This window comes from Aulonocara stuartgranti (genome assembly GCF_965226115.1).
Source record: "Aulonocara stuartgranti genome assembly, chromosome: 8".
NCBI lineage: Eukaryota > Metazoa > Chordata > Actinopteri > Cichliformes > Cichlidae > Aulonocara > Aulonocara stuartgranti.
The window spans coordinates 29,297,564-29,322,259 of record NC_138959.1 but is presented as its reverse complement, the minus strand read 5'-3'; the positions used below and the strand labels follow the sequence as shown (position 1 = coordinate 29,322,259).

Sequence of the window (24,696 nt, the reverse complement as noted above, 5' to 3'; positions counted from 1 at the left end):
TACAGAACCTTGTGAATAAATACACTGAACATCTCTGTGAAGCTTGTCTTCTTTGTGAAATTGAATTTCTTCTGTATGTTGCCACAAAAAACAAGGCAACTAGTTCTGTGTTGTTGTTTTTTCTTTTCTTTCTTTTTTAGTTCTACCACAGTGATTTTAGGGAACAGAGTGAAGAAACCACAAATGTGTGGTGGTCTTAGTGTATTCTTAGGTTGCAAATGTGCTGTTTTGTCCTGCCAGGTAATGTGGTGAATGGGACCATTGGAAAGCAGATGGTGGATATGTTGGTTGAGTCCTCCAACAATGTAGAGATGATCCTTAAGTTCTTCGACATGTTCCTCAAACTGAAGGACCTGACCTCCTCAGATGGGTTCAAGGAATATGACCCTGACGGAAAAGGCAAGGCTCTGAAAACATGTGGACAAAAGAACTGTGTCAGAGGAGGTTTAAAACTCTGCAGCTTGAATCAGTTATTGATTCCTCGCACCTCAGCACTCGGTGATCCCTGCTCTGCAACTTTATGTCACTGCAACTGTCACTTTGTGGCTGACTTGCTGTGGCTTCCACTTTACATTATTACCACTTATAGCCGATCACGCAATCAAGCATGGGAAGAAATTTCAGATACTGATTTGTCGAAATGGTAGTATTCAATTGCATTACCATGCTCAAATTCAGGTAATTCTTTAGAATGACCCATTCTTTCAGTATTGTTTGTAAAGCCAGACTGCATGCCAAGGTGCTTGATTTTATACACTGTGACAATGTGACAGAAAACACCTGAATTCAAAGACTGAGAGGTGGAAGCCAGTCCATGTAATTTATTTTTCTATAAGTTGTTGTGGAATTACATCATTTGAATCCAGGAAGATTTCCAAGTTTATAGATTTGTGTTTGACCTAACAGGTGTCATCTCCAAGAGGGACTTTCATAAAGCCATGGAGAGCCATAAACACTACACCCAGTCAGAGACGGAGTACCTGCTGTCATGTGCTGAAACTGATGAGAATGAACTTCTTGACTATGAAGAGTTTGTGGAGCGCTTTCATGAGCCAGCCAAGGTAAGTAATCAAAAAACACAAACTGATTACATTTTTGAGAGTTCTCACCAGGACTCAGGACCTTTATTGAATTTTCTGTTTGTTTTTTCTTTTTGTCTTCCCATACTTTGGAGTTGAGGATATTTAAAAATCAAGATGAGAGTGTAACTGATCATTTTATAGCTCTTGTTTTGAAACAAACACCCTTTTTAATACATCTAGTTTTTCAAAATATTATTGGGCAGTCAGTTAAAAGAACTGGGCAGCCTGCCCAAGTAGTCTTTTTTCACTAGCCGGGCCCACATCCTCAGTTTAGGTTTGACAGCGTTTTAGTATCTATCTATATCACTAAAGCACTTCTGGATGGATGCAAACTGCATTTCGTTGCCCTGTACCTGTGCATGTGCAATGACAATAAAGTTGAATTCTATTCTATTCTATTCTAGTAGGTAAAGGTGATGCTTGGACATGAATTGAGCTGTGGTTTGGGGAAGGCCTCGAAGGGGACTGGCGACGGCTCCCGGGCCTGGCAGATCGCCGTGTACTAAATAAAAGTGAAGTTAAAGAATTGAGAACAAGGAGGGAGGGTGGGGCACGTAAACGAGAATGAACGGTTTGCAGAACTGGGGGAACCTATATAGATGACAACCGGAAGGAGCGTGTTTGGGGGCGTGGTCCCGCTCCTGAAATTCCGATACATAATCTCCAATATAATAATAATAATAATAATAATAATAATAATAATAATAATAATAATAATAATAATAATGGATTGGATTTATATAGCGCTTTTCGGGCCCCTCAAAGCGCTTTACAATTCCACTATTCATTCACTCTCACATTCACACACTGGTGGAGGCAAGCTGCAGTTGTAGCCACAGCTGCCCTGGGGCAGACTGACAGAAGCCAGGCTGCCATATCGCGCCATCGGCCCCTCTGACCACCACCAGTAGGCGGTAAGTGAAGTGTCTTGCCCAAGGACACAACAACCGAGACTGTCCGAGCTGGGGCTCAAACCGGCAACCTTCCGGTTACAAGACAAACTGCCAACTCTTTGAGCCACGATCGCCAATAAGTTGGCTTCACTCAGTATCTTCTGTTTCCATTTTCCTTTTTCTTGTTTAGTCATTATTTGTTAGCATCTTTAAGTTGGTTTTGCTTCATTTGCTTGTTTTCTGTGTTGCACACTCTCAATCCAATCCTGGTATATTTGGTCAGCTATTACATTTAAGGTGGAGTACAAGTACAAATTTACAAATGCTCCTGGTTGAGATTCAGCAAATTACAGAGAAGCACTTCATATTTACCCAGAAATTACTGCATAATAGAGAAGATATGGATAGAAGTGTTTCATTCAAAACTGAAAAATCCCATGAAAAATTGATTTTCAAATTCACAGGACATTGGCTTCAACGTGGCGGTTTTGCTGACCAACCTGTCAGAGCACATGCCTCATGACACCCGGCTGCAGACTTTCCTGGAGTTGGCAGAAAGTGTCCTCAATTACTTCCAACCATACCTAGGCCGTATCGAGATTATGGGAAGTGCAAAGCGGATCGAGAGGGTCTACTTTGAGATCAGCGAGTCCAGTCGTACACAGTGGGAAAAACCTCAGGTAAATACAGCGAATACATCAGAAACTATGACATTTGTCCTTTTAGTGTAGTATGTCACTACCAATGCCAAAGTTTGTATTTTTATCCTAGGTAAAGGAATCCAAGCGTCAGTTCATCTTTGATGTGGTGAATGAAGGAGGGGAGAAAGAGAAGATGGAGCTGTTTGTGAATTTCTGTGAGGACACCATATTTGAAATGCAGCTGGCGGCTCAGATGTCTGACGCTGGTGAGCGCTTGTCGATAAAAGAGGAGAGCGAGCGTGAGAAGCCAGATGAGGAGAACCCCGATGTGGGGTTCTTTTCTGTCACCACTGTCTACATGGCACTGCTAGCACTTCGATATAACATCATGCTGCTAATAAAGGTGAGTTACACACTGAGCCTAGCTAACAGCTCACTCTGGGTGTATTTTGGAATATTCTAAAATAGTATTTGAACAGTTTTGAAAGTAGAGGCAGCTGGGAGAGATTAGGGCTAACGAGACACACTGACATAAGACGTGGACCTTCACAATAAAACAGGAAATGGCAACACAAAGACGCAGACTCGACTCTGAACTACACCTGCAGGAAAAACGAGGACACCAAAACAAAACCTAAGAACTAAAGCCTTAACCAGAATAAACTGAAACATAGAATTCTAATAATAATCAATAAAGCACAAGAGAATCAGAAAATAATCTATAATGCAAAAATAAACCAAAACATAAGAAACTCAAAATGCTGGGTGAAAATGAGCCAGAACCGTGACATCTACACATTTACTGAATGATCACTTTCAACCCAAATTAGCCAAGCCATAGCTTCAATTACTTTTCTTTTACTTTTTTTTTTTACTAATGCCATATCAATATCATACATTTTCTAATATCATTGTCTTGTTAGAGTTTCATTCACTTCCCCCTCCCTCCTTCTTACATACATACATGCACACACAGCTTCCATCCTTGGACTAGCCACTTCATACAAAATCTGTTAGTAGATTGATTATATCTTCTGATTCATTGTATTGGTTAAACTTGATTATATTCTACAATATTAAGCCATTAAGCATGATTAACTATCAGCAAAATCACATGTAAATTTGGTGCTAAGACCGTTCACCGTCTCTCAGATGTAATAAGAGATAAGCCACGGGGACTTCAGTTTCTTTCAGTCTCACCTTTCTTGACAATGTCTACAGTAATACTACTGAACACACAGTTCACCAGTAACTTTGCTTTGGTTTCAGGTACTGTCCATGAAGAGCTTAAAGAAGCAAATGAAGAAGATAAAGAACATGACTGTGAAGGACATGGTAACCACCCTGGTCTCCACCTACTGGTCGGTGTTGTTGGGCCTCCTCCATGTGGCATTCAATGTGGCTCGAGGATTTTGCAGAATCTTCTACAACACTTTCATTGGAGAAAACCTGGTGGAGGGGGCCAAGACCATAAAGGTTATTATAGATTTTTTTTAAAATAACAAAATAAAGAACAGTCTAGATAAAGTAACAGCTGTTTGCTAATAGCTAAAATGCCTCTGCCCCTAGGTGTCAGAGCTGTTGGCCAATATGCCAGACCCTACTCAGGACGAGGTACGCGGTGAGGGGGAGAACAGGGAGAAAAGATCTGATCACAGCTCCACCGGGGAAGACTTGGCTGACCTGACAGTCAATACCAGTGAGACAGAGCTGCTGTCAGACATTTTTGGTCTGGACTTAAGAAGGGAAGGGGGCCAGTACAAAATCACCCCCCATAACCCCAACGCCAGCTTTACTGAACTTCTCAACTCCCCGGTTCCCCTTCCAACTCCATCCACAGCACCCCAACCTGAAGTCAGATGGAGACATCAGGTGATTTCTTTCTTTCTTACTTTCTTTCATGACACAAGTGAGAGGCTCTGCTTTTTCCCCTCCACTTTTTTCTTTCTCCTTTCTTTGCTTTTTACCCCTCAGCCGTGAGTATTCTTTCTTTTAAAGGTTTTGGTGACATATATCAGAGTCCAAGATTAATTGGACTAAATCTGTATTTCTACCTTTGAATATTCCAATGAAAGGATTTCACTGCTCTATGATATACCAGTGTTTAACAAGTCTGAATACCCAGGCATCGATGTCTCAGCATCCCTGCAGTCGGCTGTCAATCTCCCATATCTTTTATTAAAATAAATAAACTGCTTTGTAAGTGTAGTATTGGCCTTTGCCAACTGATTTCTGGCAGAGATTACAGTGATAACCTATGGTAGACAACCATGTATTACGTTTTCTATGATGCAGAGGGGCAGATCTAATAAACAGCATATTTGGGACCTCAGCCCTCGTATTTGGTGTTTGGGACATGGTGAAACAACATGTTTAAACAATCATCAACAAATACATTTTCATTTTATACATAGATGACTCTAATATCTGCAATTGGAATCTCCCAGATTTACAGTTGGACACTCCAATTTCTGGAAAAATGGTTAAAGTCTGTCGACTTTACATATTTCTGTTCTACTTTCTCCATCCGCTCAGAAACATGTGCTTTTAGCTAGTTTGATAGCCACTGAAATGTTAACTTCCACATGGTGGAAACTTTACTGCTCCCTTTCATGGAGGTTTATCTTGAGCTGTTTAAAATGGATCACAGCTCTCACAGCTGCTGATTTTGAATGGTAAAAGATAAGAATTTCATAATCAGCTAATGTGTCTGTGAGCTTTGATCAAATGATCGAATGTCTTAAGATTTTGATTCAGATGTTGCACAACTTCACTGACTCCTCTGACTAAATTCTGCCTATTTCAACATAGAAATACTGACGTTTTACAACAGTAACAGTACAAGCATGTCATCAGCCACAAAAGTGACCAAATGTGGCTGTGGATATTTGTCTAACTGTTCATTTTTCTGTTTCAGTCAAAGAGCTCTGCCTCAGAGGAGATGGAATCAAAACTAGAGAGTAAATGTGAACCTCAAAAAACATCTGAGTACGTAAAATATTTTTGGAACTGGATGTTTGAATTGCATAAATGCATGTGTGCATTTTCACTTATACATTTAGGACCTGATGGTGGGTTTTTTTTTAGTGAAATAATCACATCAAACAGCATTAAAGAATGCTTTATAGCAGTGGTCCCCAACCTCCTGGCCACGGACCGGTACTGGTCCGTGAATCGTTTGGTACCGGGCCGCGAGAGTTGAGACTCGGGTGTTAAATTTACAGTTTTCAGGGTTTTTATTTATTTATTTTTTTTATCATTAACTCAGTTTCCCTGGGGCTTTTCCCGTGTGCTGTGAATAAATTTTCTTGTTTTTTTGGTACCGGTACAGGATTTATCCGCGACGCCTTATAGGCCGATCCGTGAAAATATTGTCGGACATAAACTGGTCCGTGGCGCAAAAAAGATTGGGGACCGCTGCTTTATAGTGTATAACAAGCATTAGTCCATTCATTTTAAACTCCAAAAACCTAAAAAGACAGTAAACGAATAAAACCACAGTGAAACAGTAATGTCATTTTAAAAATATCTGTGTGTTGGCTTATGTTTTCAGAAGTGATGATGTAGAGAAACAAGAGAAACAGTCAAAGAACGAGACGATGAAACCAAAAATGAGGAGGCATCACACCTCAAAGTCTGACGAACCTGATGTTCAGGAGTCAGCTTTCTTAAAGAAGATCATTGCCTACCAGAGGAAACTGCTGGTATGGACAGCTTATTCTTTTTCTTTGTCTTCTTCTTATCATTATTATTATTCTTATTATTATACAACATCTCAATCCATAGCTTTAAAAAACACTTTTTTTGCTCATCTTTTGGTTTCTCCTACAGAACTACTTCGCCAGAAACTTTTACAACATGAGGATGTTGGCTCTGTTTGTTGCCTTTGCAATAAACTTTATCCTTCTGTTCTATAAGGTAACAGTACCAAGGATGTTCTTGTGATTACATTCTGCACATCTTCTTCTACAGAGTGTGGTGCTGCATGCAATGGTTTCAAATTAAACAGTGCAATTATTGAAGGCACATTATACAAGGGATTTTACTGCTTATGGACACTTGAAAATTTTTTTTGTTTTATGGGCCTTTGCAGTGGAAAGTCTTACGCTTGCCTGAGTTAGAGTAGGAGTGAGTGCATGTTTTAAAGAGCACTAATACACTCATTGTACTTCTCATTAATGAGTGTTCTTCTATTTGCGCTGAGTAAAATGAGAAAGTTGTTTGTTGTTGTTTATCCTGCAGTCTCAGTAGGGAAAACAGTGGTTGGAAACCATAGGAAGAACAAAATCATTGTAACCATTTACAATGAACTTACCAATTTATTGCCTCTGCAGTGAATTCTTTAAAGAAGAGACCAGGTCTGCAACCAGTTTCACTCTTCAAAGTGACTTTGCTACATCGACATGGCGGATAAAAAGGCAGTGAGATGGAGTGTGCCAGCTAGCAGTTTGGGATTTAATGGTTCTTGTTATTGAGGTTAGGCTAACTGATGATTCTGAATTGCACACACATGTGAATGTGAGTGCGAATGGTTGTCGCTCTATATGTGGTAGCTCTGTGATAGACTGGTGAACTGTCCAAGGTGTACCCTGCCTCTTTCCCTATGAATTCAATTCAATTCAATTTTATTTATATAGCGCCAAATCACAACAAAAGTCGCCTCAAGGCGCTTCATAGGTACAGAGAAAAACCCAACAGTCATATGACCGCCTATGAGCAAGCACGTTGGCAACAGTGGGAAGGAAAAACTCCCTTTTAACAGGAAGAAACCTCCAGCAGAACCAGGCTCAGCGAGGGGCGGGGCCATCTGCTGTGATTGGTTGGGGTGAGAGAACGAAGACAGGATAAAGACATGCTGTGGAAGAGAGACAGAGGTTAATGACAGATATGATTTAATGCAGAGAGGTCTGTTAATACATAGTGAGTGAGAAAGGTGACTGGAAAGGAAAAACTCAATGCATCATGGGAATCCCCCGGCAGCCTACGTCTATTGCAGCATAACTAAGGGAGGATTCAGGGTCACCTGGTCCAGCCCTAACTATATGCTTTAGCAAAAAGGAAAGTTTGAAGCCTAATCTTGAAAGTAGAGATAGTGTCTGTCTCCTGAATCCAAACTGGAAGCTGGTTCCACAGAAGAGGGGCCTGAAAACTGAAGGCTCTGCCTCCCATTCTACTTTTAAATACTCTAGGAACAACAAGTAGGCCTGCAGAGCGAGAGCGACGTGTAGGCTCCAGCCTTTTCAAGGGAAATCCAAGGGTTAGGAAAAAAAGTTTCATTGCTGTGCTAGATTACGAATAAGGACAAAACTGGTACAAACTTGTGCAAATGCAAATCACAAATCATTTAATATTCTGTTAATAATTAGTATGCCAGTACTACATTGTATGTTGCTTCAGAAGACTCAGACTCAGTCTTTGCTGTGTTTATAGCTTGGTTTAGAATCTTTAGTATAGAGCAGGGGTGGGCAACTCCAGGCCTCGAGGGCCGGTGTCCTGCAGGTTTTAGATGTCACGGTGGGTCAGCACACCTGAATCAAAGGATTGGTTCATTACCAGGCCTCTGGAGAGCTTCAAGACATGCTGAGGAGGTCATTTAGCCATTTAAATCAGCTGTAATGGATCCAAGGACACATCTAAAACCTGCAGGACACTGGCCCTCGAGGTCTGGAGTTGCCCACCCCTGCTATAGAGCCTGAAGTTGGGGTTCAGAACAAATCAGTCATAAAAATTAAAACTAAATTTTGGACTAATAGCTGATACTGATGTTATTTTACTTTGTTTTCTTATTGTTTTATTTGCTTACATAACTAGACTAAAATTTTCCCTTCCAGGTTTCTACATCCTCATCAGTGACTGAGGAGAGGGAAGTTGTGCACACCAGCCATTCAGAGAGCAGCATTCAGTGGGATCCACTAGGTGGGGCAACTGTGGATGCAAAGGAAGAGGTGATGGATCAGACCAGCATGCCCCAGAAGCCTGTCACCGTTCGTTTTGTCCTGGAAGAGAGCAGTGGCTACATGGAGCCCATGTTACGGATCCTTGCTGTCCTGCACACGGTCATCTCCTTCTTCTGCATCATTGGATACTACTGTCTTAAGGTAGGATATTCACTGTGACATACAACAGAAATGAGTGCAAAATGTTAGAATCCGCAATGTAGTATTTGCCATTAACAACCACAGAGTTTGTTATTAAATCTTACGCCAGTCGGTCAAATTTGTGCAATGCCACACAACAAAGCTTTGGAAAGGTCTACGGGTAATCTACATTAAATTTATGGACAAAGATGTAGTCTGGTCATTTCAATAAAGGTCAATCCATTCTACCAAGATCAATGCAAATTATTAAATCACAAATGAGCAGACCTCTTGAGCAAGTTAACATAGTAGTAGTAACATACTTACTAAACTAATAGAGCAAGTACTCAGGCTTTACACCTGTGCATCTTTTTGGAAACAAAATGGCATGAGGCAGCTTTAGATGAATCGGTATGTTTGAAATAAAGGAATCCTGTGTGCCATCAGAGATTTATTCAGAAGGACTGCTTCATTACAATCAAGTCTGTCCTGTAAATCTGCAATACAGTAGGTAAAACAGTCAACCTGTAGGAGAACAGGACACATTATTTACCATCAGTTCACTTTAAATCTGTCTGAAGTTTTAATTATGGTCAAATCTCTGTGTAGAAATGTGAAACTGGACAAACTGACATGTATTTCAATATAAGGACAGTTACTAAGAGTTAAGAGTTTCAATCATTTACAGTTAGTCTTAAGTCTAGAACCCATTGACATCTGCATTTCTCCACTTTTTGTGTGCATTATATAGGTGCCACTGGTGATCTTTAAACGTGAAAAGGAGGTCGCTAGGAAGCTGGAATTTGATGGCCTTTATATAACAGAGCAGCCATCAGAAGATGACATCAAAGGACAGTGGGACAGACTGGTAATCAACACACAGTAAGTAGACCTCTGTCCCTACACGAGAGTGTGCATGTGTATATCAAATTGTTGTTTGTTATACAGACTATTTTCATTCACGAAAACAAGTGACTGCTGCATCTATAAAGAAATAGAAGATATAATTTGTAGACAGCCTATTAACCCTCAACCTTCTGCCATTTTTAACATACATCCAGTGGTGATTGGGGTCAGTGGGCACCCTGAGAATAATTTACTGCAAGAAATAAATATAATAGCATAATAATAATATTAATAATAATATTAGCAACCCATATTTATAGTCAATGAATTAATAGTCATTATTTAATCTCATCTAAAAAGAAGACTTTTATTATGTTTGCAAAGTTGCAATTAAATTGCATATTTTGGAAACAAAAATCAATACTTTTCTTTAATGCAACTTGCAGCTTTTATCCCAAATATACTCCATGTTATTCACAGCTTGTTTACCATAATTTGATTCTGATATCACCTAGTTTTCATTAAATTTAATCAAACGTTATTTGTGTTGTATTTATATATGAACCCAATTAGAGTAATTTTACCCCAGTATAAAATATTGGAAGTAAGCACAAAACCAATGAGGCCAAAGATCTAATCCTGCCAGTGTTTCCTGCATCAATCAGAATCAGTTACAACCCTTGCAGAGACCAACAATGCAATGTGAATCAACTCTCACCATGATTGTGCTGGAAATGACCAAAAACAATTACAGTTAAAAACACACTGTAAGCAGTTATAGCACGCAGTTTTCCTCATGCTTTGCTCAGGGAATGCTGGCATGTAATAGGAAGAGCAAACAGTTGCTACCTTCCTGTCTGTGTTTTCGTACTAAACTAAATCCCTTTTCAAGTAGATTTTCCAGTCAAACATTTGAGAGTCACATTAGTAAGTTTTCCTCAGTGACTGGACTAGGGCTTGGAAGGTTGCAACATCAGCTCTCCTTTTCATGTGTAACATGACCAGAGCTTCAGTCAGTCTCAGGTAGATTTGGCGACATCTGCAATGTTCTGATAACTTCCAGTCTTTAAAGTTTCTCATCCAGATCATGAATGCCATGATGGCCTCTGAGTTGTTATTCTTTAAAATGACGTAGTACAGTATACCTCTCTTTATACCGTGTGATACGTAGTATTCATGGCAGACAGTAACTGAATAAATTATTACGTTTATTACACCTGCATAGTTTGGGTGCTTTTGACTGAGGTCATTTCTATTTTTTTTAAAAAGCACCTTTCAAAGTGGAAACAATGATGTGGCATAATTAAGAACAAATTGATTGATAAAGTCATAGAAAATGAAATGCTTAAAAAAACAAAGAAGAAATCACTTATAAGTTATGACAGAAAATTATACCTCTGAGGGCTGCGTCCTACCCAGTTGGTAGGATGGGGGTTAAGCACAGGTGCAGGCTGATTCTGTTAGAGGTTCAACCGATTTTCAACTGAATTATAGTTTTGAATTATCTTTCTTGTTGATCAGTTAGCATATAATTTTTGTTGGGGGAATAACCTGCACCCAACCTGGGTAAGGGACCAGACAAAGAGTGATTCAAAAACCCATGTGCAAACCACAGTTTGTCTATAACAAACACCATGTTCAAACACAAGTGTGTCCATATGTGCACGTGGCACCAGGATTCCTAGAACACAGGTTGATGATTGATTATGTAATCGTATCATCGGATCTGTGGACTCATGTTCTGGATACTCAGGTGAAGAGAGGTGTTGAGCTGTCAACTGATCATCACTTGGTAGTAAGTTCGATCAGGTGTCAGGCGAAGATGCTGAACATATCTGGGGCGCTTAAATGTAAAGTGAGGCTGCACTGGGGACACCTAGTCTGCAAGTACTTCAACTGCCACTTCCAGCAGACCTTTTACAGCATTTTGGGGGAGACTGGGGACATGGAGTCCGAATGGACCATGTTCAGGACCTCAATTGCTGAAGTCGCTCCACTAAACTGCAGCGGCAAGGGTGTTAGTGCCTGTGGTTGGTGCAATGTCATGGTGTTAACCCCTGAACCAGATAGTGGACACCGGAGGTGAAAGAAAGCATCAGGCTGAAGAAGAAGTCCCCTCGGGTTTGGTTAGCCTGTGGGACTTCTGAGGCAGCCAATAGGTACCAACAGCGAATGCGGCTCAGGCATTTGCAGAAGCAAAAACTTGGCGTGGGAGGAGTTCGGAGAGGCCATGCCGCAAATGACTTTCAGACTGCCTCGAAGAGATCCAGGCAAACCATCAGGCGACTCAGGAGGGGAAAGTGGTGCTCTACCTGCACTGTAGTGGGATTAAGGAGGTCCTGGAAGTATTCCTTCCACCGCCCAACAATATCCTCAGTCGAAGTCAGCAGCGCTGCACCTAATAGTGCAGGTGCAGCGCTGCTGACTTCGACTGAGGATATTGTTGGGCGGTGGAAGGAATACTTCCAGGACCTCCTTAATCCCACTGTTAGTCTTCCAAAGAAGCAGAGTCTGGGGACAAAGGGGACGACTCGTCCATCACCGGGGGTGAGGTCACAGAGGAAGTCAAGTGTTAAGTGTGCTCCAACTATAGGGGGATCACACTCCTCAGCCTCCCTGGTAAAGTCTATGCCGGGGTGAGGATAGAAGAGTCCATCCATTAGTCGATCCTTGGATACAGGAGGAACAATGTGATTTTCATCCTGGTGGCAGAATACTGGAAAAGCTCTTAACCTCTAAAGGATACTTGAGGGTGGATGGGAGTTTGCCTAACCAGTCTACATGTTTTTTGTGGACTTGGAGAAGGCCTTCAACCATCACCATCAGACTCATTCCCAGTGAGTGTTGGACTCCACCAGGGCTGCCCTTTGTCACTGATTCTATCCATAATTTTTATGGACAGAACTTCTAGGCATACCCAAGTGGTGGAAGGGTTCCACTTCCTCAGAATATTGTCTCTGCTTTTTGCAGATGATGTGGTTCAGTTGGCTTCATCAGGTGGTGGCTAGCAGCTCACAATGGAGCAGTTCACAACCAAATATGATGCGTCAGGAATTAGAATCAGCACCTCCAAGTCTGAGGCCATGGTGCTCAGCCGGAAAAGGCAGGAGTGCCCACTCTGGTTCTGGGACGAGTTTCTGCCCCATGTTAAGGAGTAACTCGGTGTCTTGTTCACGAGTGAGGGGCGAGGGGAGCAGGAGATCGACAGACTGCGGCTCCAGTGATGCGGATGCTGTACCGGTCTGTTGTGGTGAAGAAAGAACTGAGCGTAAATGCGAAAGAGAGAGTAACTGTTAGGTTTATATTGTGGATTGTCATTTATGCTTAGAAATATATAACAATATATTCTTAGAAGTATAAAATTGTTTGTAGATTGATAGAGGTTTGATCCTTAGTAGTCTGTAACGACTCTGTGTGCCTTTCAGAGTGTTCTGGCATACACACACATCTTAAGGTCATGAGAGAGGTCACACCTTCTCTTAGTGATTTATGGTATAGGAGGACACCTACTCTGTGTCTGGTTAAGTATAAGAGCCCTTTGTTTAGGTGGACCGCAGCGCTCCTAGCACCAGCTTGGGGAGTCTTCACAGGAACACACACACACACACACACACACACTATGCACAGACTGGTACTCTATGTTCACATGTATGCCTATGTAAGATGTCATATGTTAATGAACCTATGCATATTGATGTAACCACAATAAAAGGAGCGCTACAGGGAACCTGGCTGAGAGGCCGACGGAGGTCAAGTGGGCAGAACAACACTCGACTTCAGTCGGGCCTCCCTCGTGCACGAGTAACACAAAGAACTTTGGTGACTTGCGTCTTGATTTTGCTGTTGTAGTAGAATTGTCTCGTTCCAGCAGTGGGTCTGTGCCAGACAGACCCATCAGTAACTTTGTCCTTTGACTTTCAGATCTTTCCCCAATAACTACTGGGATAAATTTGTGAAGAGAAAGGTAAGTTTTGTTTTGTTTTGTTTTACTGGATAAAAATATTTTAAAAATGTTTTCCTAAATTCCAAATTGAACTTGTACAACTGGCAAGTCTTTGAGGACACTGGTTGTACTGGGTAGCTCATTCTCTTAAACTACAGTCCTGCCACATTGGTGTGATCTTTCCCTGTGTAGTTTAAGGTTTTCTAGATAGAATACTGTTTTGGGAAATGAAAACGTGGAAAGCATCTGTTTAAGAAGTCCTGCTCTTTCTCAGGTGATGGATAAATATGGGGAGTTTTATGGCCATGACCGAATCAGTGAGCTGCTGGGACTGGACAAAGCTGCTCTGGACTTCAGTGATGCTCACAAAAAGAGAAAACCCAGGAAAGACAGTTCGCTTGCTGCAGTGTGAGTAGTCTGTGTGTAGTGTGCAAGTAATAGAGTTTATGTGTGAGAGAGAGAGATGTTATGGGGAAGAAAAGTCTGACTACAGGAACAATGTCAGTGTGGGGGCACTGCCGTCTTATTAGGATAGTTCCAATCTGATGACAGGATAGCTCAGCGGATTTGTCCCTGAAACTGCAGAAGAGGCACAAGCTCATTTGTTTTAAATTTTTTTTACACATCATGACAATGTTAAATAGTTCATTTAAACTGTTTATAGCACTGTGATGATTGTGATCTGTCTACTTAATGTCAGTTCTTTTACTAGCCGAATGAGCAAAATTGAATTTTGCATACCTTGGGTTAGTTGTTGATAAGAGATGCTAATGCGATCACCGCTAGCTTATTAAGCTTAATAGTAGGTGCGGCTAATGTTTATAATAATATCTTTCTATGTAACGAGTAGTGACATTATTACTTGGCTACCCAAATAATGAAATTATTTGTTCATGAGTGTGTTGTTGGAGACGTGTTGTTCGCAAACGAGACTCCTGCTTAGCCCTGCTGAGAATCCATGCAGGCAGGGGTGGGACATTGTTTTGATGGGCACAACATGCGGCCAATCACATAGAAAGGCTAGGATCATGCATTTATGTGAAAGAAAGGTGGGGGCAGACATTCTGATGACAGGAAGTTGGAAAAAAGTGAAGACAAAAATAACAAAAAAGGAATAGCGTTTGCCGGCATTTCGATTATATTATGTTTTTTGACAACACTGAATAAAAAAATGACTTCCTAACACACCATTCATAATTGCTAAATGTCGTAAGAGCCAGTTCGTCAAAGGGAGTGAAACAAAAGCTGAATAAAATTTACACAGCTCAGCAGATAACTTTGTCTTCGCCCTGCAAAATGACTGGAGAATATCCAGCCATGAGTTTGTTCCCCGAAGCTTAAGCGCACTCAAGTTATCCTTTAGGTCAGTAAGCCAAAACACACCAGCTCAACATTTTCACCTCCAAATGTCTTTGGAGCTTACTAAAAATCTTCACTTAAAACCCAATTTGTTTCAAGAAGGAACACTTCCTGGATTCAACCCACTTCTATTTGCAAGGTATACGTACAGGGTTAAATATCAAAACAATCCAAGGCACTCCCTTTTCAAGGTTCAAGGTTCAAGGTTCAAGGTTCTTTATTTGTCACATGCATAGTTATACAAGTATAACACACAGTGAAATGTAGCCTGACACGGTCCTCGACATGTGCAAAAATTGGGGGGGGGGGGGGGGGGGGTGTAGAGGAAGAACATTATATATATATATATATATATATATATATATACATACAGTATATACACTGGGTGAATGTGCAGTAGTAGCAGCAAGCAGGTGAATTCTGTACATTAATATGAATAGACATCTGACATCTGAAAGTAAAATTAAACTACCATCATTTTCACTGTAAGATCCAGGCATAAATCCCATTAAGATCCTTTGGGATGACTGTAGGTATCTTGTTCACTCTCCAAAACCCTCAAATATGGCTGAATTAAAACAACTGTGCAAAGAAAAGGGAGCAAAAATTCCTCCACGGCGATATGAAAGACACAATAAGCAATAAGCAAATGCCTGGTTGCAATTTTTGCTGCTGGTTGAACAACTAATAAAAGTTTAGGGGCAGTTACTTTTTCACACAGGATTTGGGCAGATTTTTTTCTCTTAATAAATGAGATCATCATTTAAAAACTGCATTTTGTTTTTGCTCAGGTTGTCTTTGTCTAATGTTAAACTTTGTTTGATGACCTAAAACATGCAAAGGTGACAAATATGGAAAAAAAAAAAGCATCAGGAAGTGAGCAAATTTCAAAAGTACTGTACAAAGAATTAAAACATGTAATATGGCTGAAAGCAACACAGCAGTATGAGTATGTGTGAAAGGAGACACTGCAGAGTAATATAGTATTAGAAGTGTGTAAGCACTTTGGTCAGTAAGATTGGAAGATAGCTACTAAATTAAAAGTCTAGCTCATTTGAAGCCTGGAAAAATGCCAATTGTCAGATCATCAATATTGCAACTCTATCATTAAGACAGGGATTATGATGGATTTTATTCAAGTATTTGATTAAATTAATTATTACGAGTTTTCCTTTCCACTGCAGCTTTGGTGTTTAATAATTCATGAGCAAGCAAAAACAAATGTAAACAAAATGTAAAACATAGGCTTAGACTACGTGCATATTTGATATAAGGTCAAAAAGTACAAATAGGTGTCCATTTAAGGATCATATGTTAATGTGAGGGGCGATTGTGGCTCAAGAGTTGGGAGTTCGGAAGGTTGCCGGTTCGAGCCCTGGCTCCGACAGTCTCGGTCGTTGTGTCCTTGGGCAAGACGTTTCACCCGTTGCCTACTGGTGTTGGCCAGAGGGGCCGGTGGCGCCAGTAAATGGTAAATGGCCTGCATTTGTATAGCGCTTTTCTAGTCCATAGGACCCCAAAGCGCTTTACACTACATTCAGTCATCCACCCATTCACACACACATTCACACACTGGCGATAGCAAGCTACATTGTAGCCACAGCCACCCTGGGGCGCACTGACAGAGGCGAGGCTGCCGGACACAGGCGCCACCGGGCCCTCTGACCACCACCAGTACCGCCAGTGTTCGGCAGCCTCGCCTCTGTCAGTGCGCCCCAGGGTGGCTGTGGCTACAATGTAGCTGCCATCACCAGTGTGTGAATGTGTGTGTGACTGGATGCGTAAAGCGCTTTGGGGTCCTTAGGGACTAGTAAAGCACTATACAAATACAGGCCACTTACCATTTACCAATGTTTAAATAACTTAATAAATTAATTCAATTCAATTTTATTTATATAGCGCCAAATCACAACAAAAGTCGCCTCAAGGCGCTTCATAGGTACAGAGAAAAACCAACAATCATATGACCCCCTATGAGCAGCACTTTGGCGACAGTGGGAAGGAAAAACTCCCTTTTAACAGGAAGAAACCTCCAGCAGAACCAGGCTCAGGGAGGGGCGGGGCCATCTGCTGTGATTGGTTGGGGTGAGAGAACGAAGACAGGATAAAGACATGCTGTGGAAGAGAGACAGAGGTTAATAACAGATATGATTCAATGCAGAGAGGTCTGTTAATACATAGTGAGTGAGAAAGGTGACTGGAAAGGAAAAACTCAATGCATCATGGGAATCCCCCGGCAGCCTACGTCTATTGCAGCATAACTAAGGGAGGTGGGGCCAGGTTTCACAATGAACACACCCGAAACTCTGGCTGATTGGGACCCACGCCCAGTTTCACACCTTGGCTCAGGCGATTAGAGGATCATCAGGGGTCCTTTTGTCCCTCTGTGGGGGGTCACTCCCACTAGGTTTATATCTGGGACTCTCCACCATTTGACCTGAGAACTGAAGAAGCTTCTCGGATGAGAGGTGAAACGTCTTCAAGCAACTTAAAGAAGTCCAGACGCTTTTCTTTGCAAGCTCCTTTGACTACGATGACCTGGATGACTGAGAACCTTCACAGACATAACTAAGGGAGGATTCAGGGTCACCTGGTCCAGCCCTAACTATATGCTTTAGCAAAAAGGAAAGTTTGAAGCCTAATCTTGAAAGTAGAGATAGTGTCTGTCTCCTGAATCCAAACTGGAAGCTGGTTCCACAGAAGAGGGGCCTGAAAACTAAAGGCTCTGCCTCCCATTCTACTTTTAAATACTCTAGGAACAACAAGTAGGCCTGCAGAGCGAGAGCGAAGTGCTCTAATAGGGTGATATGGTACTACAAGGTCATTAAGATAAGATGGGGCCTGATTATTTAAGACCTTGTATGTGAGGAGCAGGATTTTGAATTCTGGATTTAACAGGAAGCCAAAACAGGAGAAATATGCTCTCTCTTTCTAGTCCCTGTCAGGACTCTTGCTGCAGCATTTTGGATCAGCTGAAGGCTTTTCAGGGAGTTTTTAGGACCTGATAATAATGAATTACAGTCGTCCAGCCTGGAAGTAATAAATGCATGAACTAGTTTTTCAGCGTCACTCTGAGACAGGATATTTCTAATACAGCCAACAGGGGGAAAAAATGATCAAAAATGGGTTTGTTTTAGAATCTTTGTTTCTTTTTTTGATGCTCATCAGGGAAAGACAAAAGATCCCTCAGAGAGATGTTCCACAAATGGCGGCGCTATTTTCTGGATAACTGATTAGTTAGTACATAGTGATTTTATAACTGCTGGTCTCTAATCTGGAGCACAACCTGCTCCAGAACAGGTTAGATTCATAGCATAAGTCACCATTGCAAGTTGCATTATGTTGGATATTATGAACTTTCTTTGCTCACGTAAATATTAGGGGTGCGACGATACACAAAATTCACAGTTCGGTTCGGTTCGATACTTTGGTGTCACGGTTCGATATTTTTTCAATACAAAAAAAATGTTCATGCCTTTTTAATTTGTCATTTATTAAAATTATAAATATATATTTTAACTCAAAAGTACAGTTTTTAAATTTAACCCTAACCCTTGTGCGTGTTTTTCATTTTGACAGAGAACGCGCACCTGCGGACACTTATGTGCAGCCCTGGTTATTTAGCTCGTCATATTGCAGCCACAGAAATTATTTTGTCCATGAAACCATAAAGCTGCACTTTCTTTTTGCCTTATAGTCTGATTTGTCATAACTTCTCCGTTTTGTGGTAAGCTTTTCTTTGGCTGTCACTTCTTCACCCTGACCTGTCTTATTTGGCTCAGCAGAACTGAAATATAAATCCTGCTGCTTTTACACACGCACTCATATAAGCTCAGCGATTCTCTGCGCGATCAACCTCTCACATGTTTAAGCTTGCTGCGGGAGATTTCACTTGTCATGTTTGCATAGTAAGCTAACGATTGATAAGACGATGTCAGAGGAATTGGTGCGCAAATTATCATCACTCACCAATCATGTGCTAACGGCTGTCTAAATGACTCGGGTAAAGTTTGTAGCATGCTTGTTGTTTTTGTCTGCTTCCACTTGTCTTTGCACTAGGATGATGTCGGCGTAAATGTGCAGTCATATTCGTTGTGTTCCCACTAGTGCTGTCAGCGTTAATCTCGTTGAAATGACCTTAACGCCACAACACGGCAAATCTCCGTTAACGAGCTACCCCTGATCGCCCCGTGCATGGGGCTAGACGGCCAACACGTTAACGATCTAACTGCGCTAACACACTAGCTCCCACCCATGTAATTGAGCATTGCGTGGCACATCCAACATACTGTTTTACTTTAGTCCATGACTCGCTTACCTTCAGGGTCATACGTCACATGAAAACCAAAATAATTCCAAACGCCAGATCTGAATGAGGGTGGGGGAGGTTCAATTTGCCATGTTGCAAGGAGAGCTTAACTTCTGTCTCGCTAGCTTGCCCTGCGCTCTTCCTTCTGACGATGCTGTCTGTGTTGAGCGCTCAGTGGATCTGCGTTCGACAGTGCAGGCTGCACTGTCGAACGCAGATTCACTGAGCGCTCAACACAGACAGCATCGTCAGAAGGAAAGTTGATAAAATAAATTACAAATTTTGTATTGTTCGATACATATGCGTACCGAACCGAAAGCACTGTATCGAACGGTTCAATATCGATGCGAATATCGATATTAGTAACTTTTATTTGGCACATAATGATCCCTATGAGTGTCACCTACTTCAAAAGGGTAGTTACACTCATCCCCCCTCCCTTTTCAAACACCTTCGATGCCTGTCTGACATGTCTTCCCAATGTGATGTTTGTGTAAAGTTTGGTCAGAGGGTTCCTTTGTAAGTGCGCATGTGACATTAGCGTACTGCCTGCTGTAACCTATAATTTCCTTTAGGATCAATAAAGTATTTCTGATTCTTATTCTGATTAGAGGATGGTGATAAATTGGTGATTCAAATCTATAAAGAACATAAAAATATAACAGTAAAATGCAACATTTTTACAAACCAGGAGATTAATGCTGCAGAAAATGGTTAATACTTAGCACACCAAGTGTTAAAATAAACATTTAATTTAAAGTTAATTATTTTTTGGTCAAACTTTTAGGTCAAATTACCTTAACTCCCGAACCACTGGCACAATTGAAAAATTCAAATGGTTCCTGAAAGCATCAACTCTTTTTCAGTAAGGCTCAGGCCCAGGCAGGCGCCACATCCAAATTTTGGCAAATAACAAAGAAAACAAAAGAGCAAAAAGCAAAAACAAAACTATAAAAACATGGCTGTGTGTGTGTCTTCTGTAGGGCTCCATCACACTCACTAACTCTCTCTTCTCTCAACCAACCTCCAACCGTCTTTTTGGGGTTGCTGCAACACTGTGCCAGGGATTACTGTAATGACCCTAAAATCCCTGACAAGCACAGAGTCACTGTTTTCAGGAACCATTGAAAGTCTTTCATTTGAAATGGTTCAGGACTTATGGGAGTTACAGATGTTGAAAATGTTGCAAAACACCTGTCTGAGGCTAGTGACAGGTTAGGCTGATTATTTCATTGTGAAGGGCACTGTTGGCACTGCTGTTTATTTCAAATCAAATCAAATCACTTTTATTGTCACATCACATGTGCAGGTACATTGGTACAGCACATGTGAGTGAAATTCTTGTGTGCGAGCTTCACAAGCAACAGAGTTGTGCAAAATACAAGAATGGCTACATCTGAAACTAATAAATATATGTACAATATATAATAGTATATGCATTTCTGGATGTGTATACTAAATATTTTTCTACGTGTGTGTGTGTGTGTGTGTGTGTGTGTGTGTGTGTGTGTGTGTGTGTGTGTGTGTGTGTGTACACAGATTTTACAAATTAAATAGAGTAAACAATGAATAGAATATATAAAATAAATAAAATAAAATATACAGAGTTGAATATGTGCAAAACAGTGGCATTACTGTACAGTATGGAGTGCATAATGTTGAAGTTCCAGTAGTGAAGCTGAGGTGTCTATGACGTGTTCAGCAGTCTGATGGCCTGATGGAAAAAGCTGTCTCTCAGTCTGCTGGTACGGGACCGGATGCTGCAGAACCTCCTTCCTGATGGAAGCAGTCTGAACAGTTTATGGCTGGGGTGACTGGAGTCCTTGATGATCCTCCCCGCTTTCCTCAGGCACCGCTTCCTGTAGATGTCTTGGAGGGAGGGAAGCTCACCTCCAATTATCTGTTCAGAGCACCGCACTACTCGCTGGAGAGCTTTGCAGTTGTAGGCGGTGCTGTTGCCATACCAGGTGGTGATTCATCCAGTGAGGATGCTCTCAATGGCACAGTGATAGAAGGTCCTGAGGATGCGGGGGCTCATGCCGAATCTTTTCAGTCTCCTGAGAAAGAAGAGGCGCTGCTGCGCCTTCTTCACTGTTTTGTTTGTGTGTACTGACCACGTAAGATCCTCAGCCAGGTGTACGCCAAGGAACCGGAAGCTGCTCACTCTCTCCACAGCAGCGCCGCTGATGGTGATGGGGGTGTGTACTTCTCTGCACCTCCGGAAGTCCACTATCAACTCCTTTGTCTTTGCGACGTTGAGGGTGAGATGGTTGTCTTGACACCAGTGGGTCAGGGCGCTGACCTCCTCCCTTTAAGCTGTCTCATCACTGTTGGTGATAAGACCCACCACTGTAGTGTCGTCCGCAAACTTCACAACTTCACATTTCTAAGGCACAGTAGCATATTAGAGCTCTGAAATTTTAAATAGATCTAATTAAACATTTAAGTCTACTGTCCCACAACATAATAAGATGTGAAAATCAATTTAGTCTGTCAGCAGATCAAAGTAAAATTATTTTCATTGACTTTCCGTGCCAGTTACACACTCCCCTTCTTATCCCAAATAAGCACACCCTCCAAGCAGCAACTATCACACACATACCAGTCATAGAAAAAAAGTGTGTTTCAGTGTTAAATTTTGTGCAATTTGCCGTAAATTGTCTACCACAAACCTTAGTAGAGTTTAAGTTTTGGTAGAAGAGTCAAGCTGTGCTCATTAGTCTAGCACAGAAAATTTTTAAATTTCTTTTTAATTATTAGATCAGATTATTTTATTTCTATTTTTTGTAACTCCATTTAAAAATGCAGTTTGCCAGTTAGGTAATCGAATAATGATCAGTTACAGCTGACTTACAGGCCAGTCACCTGTCAGTCAAAGTGGCCATGCCCTTACCTTCCATCACTGTCCAAATGACCCACCATACAGTTGTTATGAAGTTTAAAACTGTACTGTACAGGGCAGGTTCTAGGTGTGCATTTTAATGGTATTTAGTGGAGGATTTTAAATTGTAAACTGTTGGTTACATAGCCCTTTTCTACTCTACTTCAGCATTTAAAGCTCACGTAGAGCTCAAACTTCAGAGAAGAACACAAAGGAGATTTCCTGCATCTGTCAGTCTGGCTGACAGTGACTTTAATAAAGTCATGGTTCCATGGGGTCATCCTCTATGGGGGATTTGGATTAATAAGAAATTTTCTGCAACAAAGAATAGCAGGTACAATCATGTAAACAGAACTGCAGTATTGTTTATCTGAACACTGAACAAGACATGATCCTGTCACATTTACATAAGTTTTCAAAGTGGTTATACCAGGTAAAGGCGCTAAGATATCTTCAGTTCTCATAACAGAGAGCCCCTTTCATTTAAACCATTTCTGTTCACGTTAAAACATGAAACATGTAAAAAGACTTTGTTTCTTCTCACTGTGTTCACAGGTTGAACTCTGTTGATGTCAAGTACCAGATCTGGAAGCTGGGGGTTGTGTTCACAGACAATGTAAGCAATCAGAATCACTCAGGACAGCGATGTGTGGCTCCATCATGTGGATTCCCTGCAGAAGTTCTTAACTCTTTTGTCTTTTTTGTTTATATCAGAGTAATTTCACAGGGACATTTTTAGTTTACCTCAACTTTTTTTCTAGTTCCTGTTTAAAATGTTTTAAAGTTGCTTATGGCATTTAACATCAATAGCAGTAACGGCATCATATGACCTGTTGTATCGGCCCATAACATTATAAGATAAAATTCTGGCAATTATGTCATATAAAAATATTGGGATAAATATGAAGCATTTGGCTCATCGTTTATAAAGCAGTGCTCCTACATTAATACATATTAGTATCTAATAAATTGATTTTTTAATTCAGGGAGTTACTAGTTTCATAGTTTGTCATTTTGTTTGACCTCATCAAAAGTGAGTCAAATGTATGCCTTACTGAAAAACCAGTAGTGTTTTCTTCACAGACATGTCTTGAAGTGACTTCCATGGTGCAGATATTATACTGTACTGGGTAGCACTTTATAATAATGTCACACTATTAAGCCTTACTGAGGTAATAGTAAGGTATTAGCAAGTCATATCATTACTTCTTCTTACTATGCCATTTCTAAATATAAATGTAATGGGGTGGCTGTAGCTCAGGAGGTAAAGCAGGTCATCTACTGACTATCCCCGGCTCCCTCAGTCTGCAAGCCAAATATCCTTGGGCAAGATACTAAACTCCAAATTGCTCTCCAATGCATCTATCGGAGTATGAATGTGTGAGTGTTAGATAGGAAGCACTTAAAAGTGTAGAAAAAGGTGCTTGTGTGGGTATGAATGGGTGAAAGTGGCATGTTGTATGAAGTGCTTTGAGCGCTCCAGGACAGTAGAACACCGCTACATAAGAATCAGTCCATTTACCATGACAGATGGTAAACATCTGCACACTGGCAGGGGCCCTGGTTGAGATTCATCTTTAGTTCCTGAAGGCTTTGGAAGACTGCCATGGCTGTCACATCTCTGCAGAATATCTAGGCTTAGCCAGAGGGTGGAGGGTCTCCACTTTGGTGGCCTCAGGATTTAATCTTTTGTGGTGCTTTTTCCGGATGATGTGGTTCGTTGTGGTGTTGGTGTCATCAGGTGGTGACCTCGAGTTTGCACTGCAATAGTTTGCTACAGAGTGTGAAGCAAACCAAATCTGAGATCATGGATCTCAGCTGGAAAAGGTGGAGTGCCTACTCCACCTAAAGGACAGGTTACTGTCCCAAGTGGAGGAGTATTTCGGGGTCTCGTTCAGGAGTGGAACACAAGATGGACGGACGAATTGGGGCAGCATCCACAGTGATGTGGATAGTGTACCAATCTGTTGTGGTGAAACTGTCACTTCATTGGTCATTCTATGTTCCTACCATCACTTATCGTTACGAGTTCTAGGTAGTAACATAAAGAGTGAGGTTGCTAATATAAGTGGCAGAAATTAGTTTCCTAATTAGTTTCCGCTTTCTGAAGAGCGAGTGGGCTCTCACTTAGAGAGAGAGTGAGGTCATCCGAGAGGGACTCGGATTAGAGCTGCCGCTCCTCCACATTGAAGGTGTATAAATGTAAATGTAGCTGCTAACTGAGCAATGATCATGATGTGTCATCCACATCTGTGTCAAGAGTCATTAATCTATTGTCTGGTAATTATCATTTGAAATGTTTTATGATGCTTTTATTTGATTTATTAGCTACACAATCAGCAGCCTGGATGTTACCTAATATTGTAAACCAGCGGCTCATTTACACTCATTGACTGAATTTCCATCTTCCGTCCTTGTAGTCCTTCCTGTATCTGGCCTGGTATATGACCATGTCCATTCTGGGTCACTATAACAACTTCTTCTTTGCTGCCCATCTACTGGACATTGCCATGGGTTTTAAGACACTGCGTACCATTCTCTCCTCAGTCACACACAATGGCAAACAGGTGAGAACACTATATGAATATTATAAAATTAAACATTTGTCAATATTGAGTGAAGCTTGTGATATTTGCCCTTGTTTGCATCACAGCAGTCTTTTCTT

The 24,696-nt window shown here is 41.2% G+C and overlaps 2 protein-coding genes across 8 annotated transcripts in view; one reads left to right on the top strand and one right to left on the bottom strand.

Moving 5' to 3' along the window:
* The window catches only part of LOC309713614 (uncharacterized protein), a 29,283-nt gene extending 14,081 nt beyond the window's left edge, over nt 1-15,202 (bottom strand). Inside the window, exon 1 of the mRNA XM_082545404.1 lies at nt 15,174-15,202. The gene's annotated coding sequence lies outside the window, so the exon portion shown is untranslated. The remainder of the gene's footprint in view (nt 1-15,173) is intronic.
* Nucleotides 1-24,696, top strand: part of LOC309713587 (ryanodine receptor 2-like) — a 304,174-nt gene that overhangs the window by 267,590 nt on the left and 11,888 nt on the right. For all 7 annotated transcript variants that reach the window (XM_082545335.1, XM_082545334.1, XM_082545338.1 and 4 more), the window contains 15 exons: nt 241-399; nt 907-1,061; nt 2,440-2,655; nt 2,747-3,019; nt 3,886-4,092; nt 4,186-4,488; nt 5,534-5,604; nt 6,170-6,320; nt 6,448-6,534; nt 8,448-8,714; nt 9,445-9,575; nt 13,461-13,503; nt 13,757-13,890; nt 22,587-22,647; nt 24,452-24,598. In XM_082545335.1, the coding sequence (XP_082401461.1) occupies nt 241-399; nt 907-1,061; nt 2,440-2,655; nt 2,747-3,019; nt 3,886-4,092; nt 4,186-4,488; nt 5,534-5,604; nt 6,170-6,320; nt 6,448-6,534; nt 8,448-8,714; nt 9,445-9,575; nt 13,461-13,503; nt 13,757-13,890; nt 22,587-22,647; nt 24,452-24,598 (2,405 nt within the window). The remainder of the gene's footprint in view (nt 1-240; nt 400-906; nt 1,062-2,439; nt 2,656-2,746; nt 3,020-3,885; nt 4,093-4,185; nt 4,489-5,533; nt 5,605-6,169; nt 6,321-6,447; nt 6,535-8,447; nt 8,715-9,444; nt 9,576-13,460; nt 13,504-13,756; nt 13,891-22,586; nt 22,648-24,451; nt 24,599-24,696) is intronic.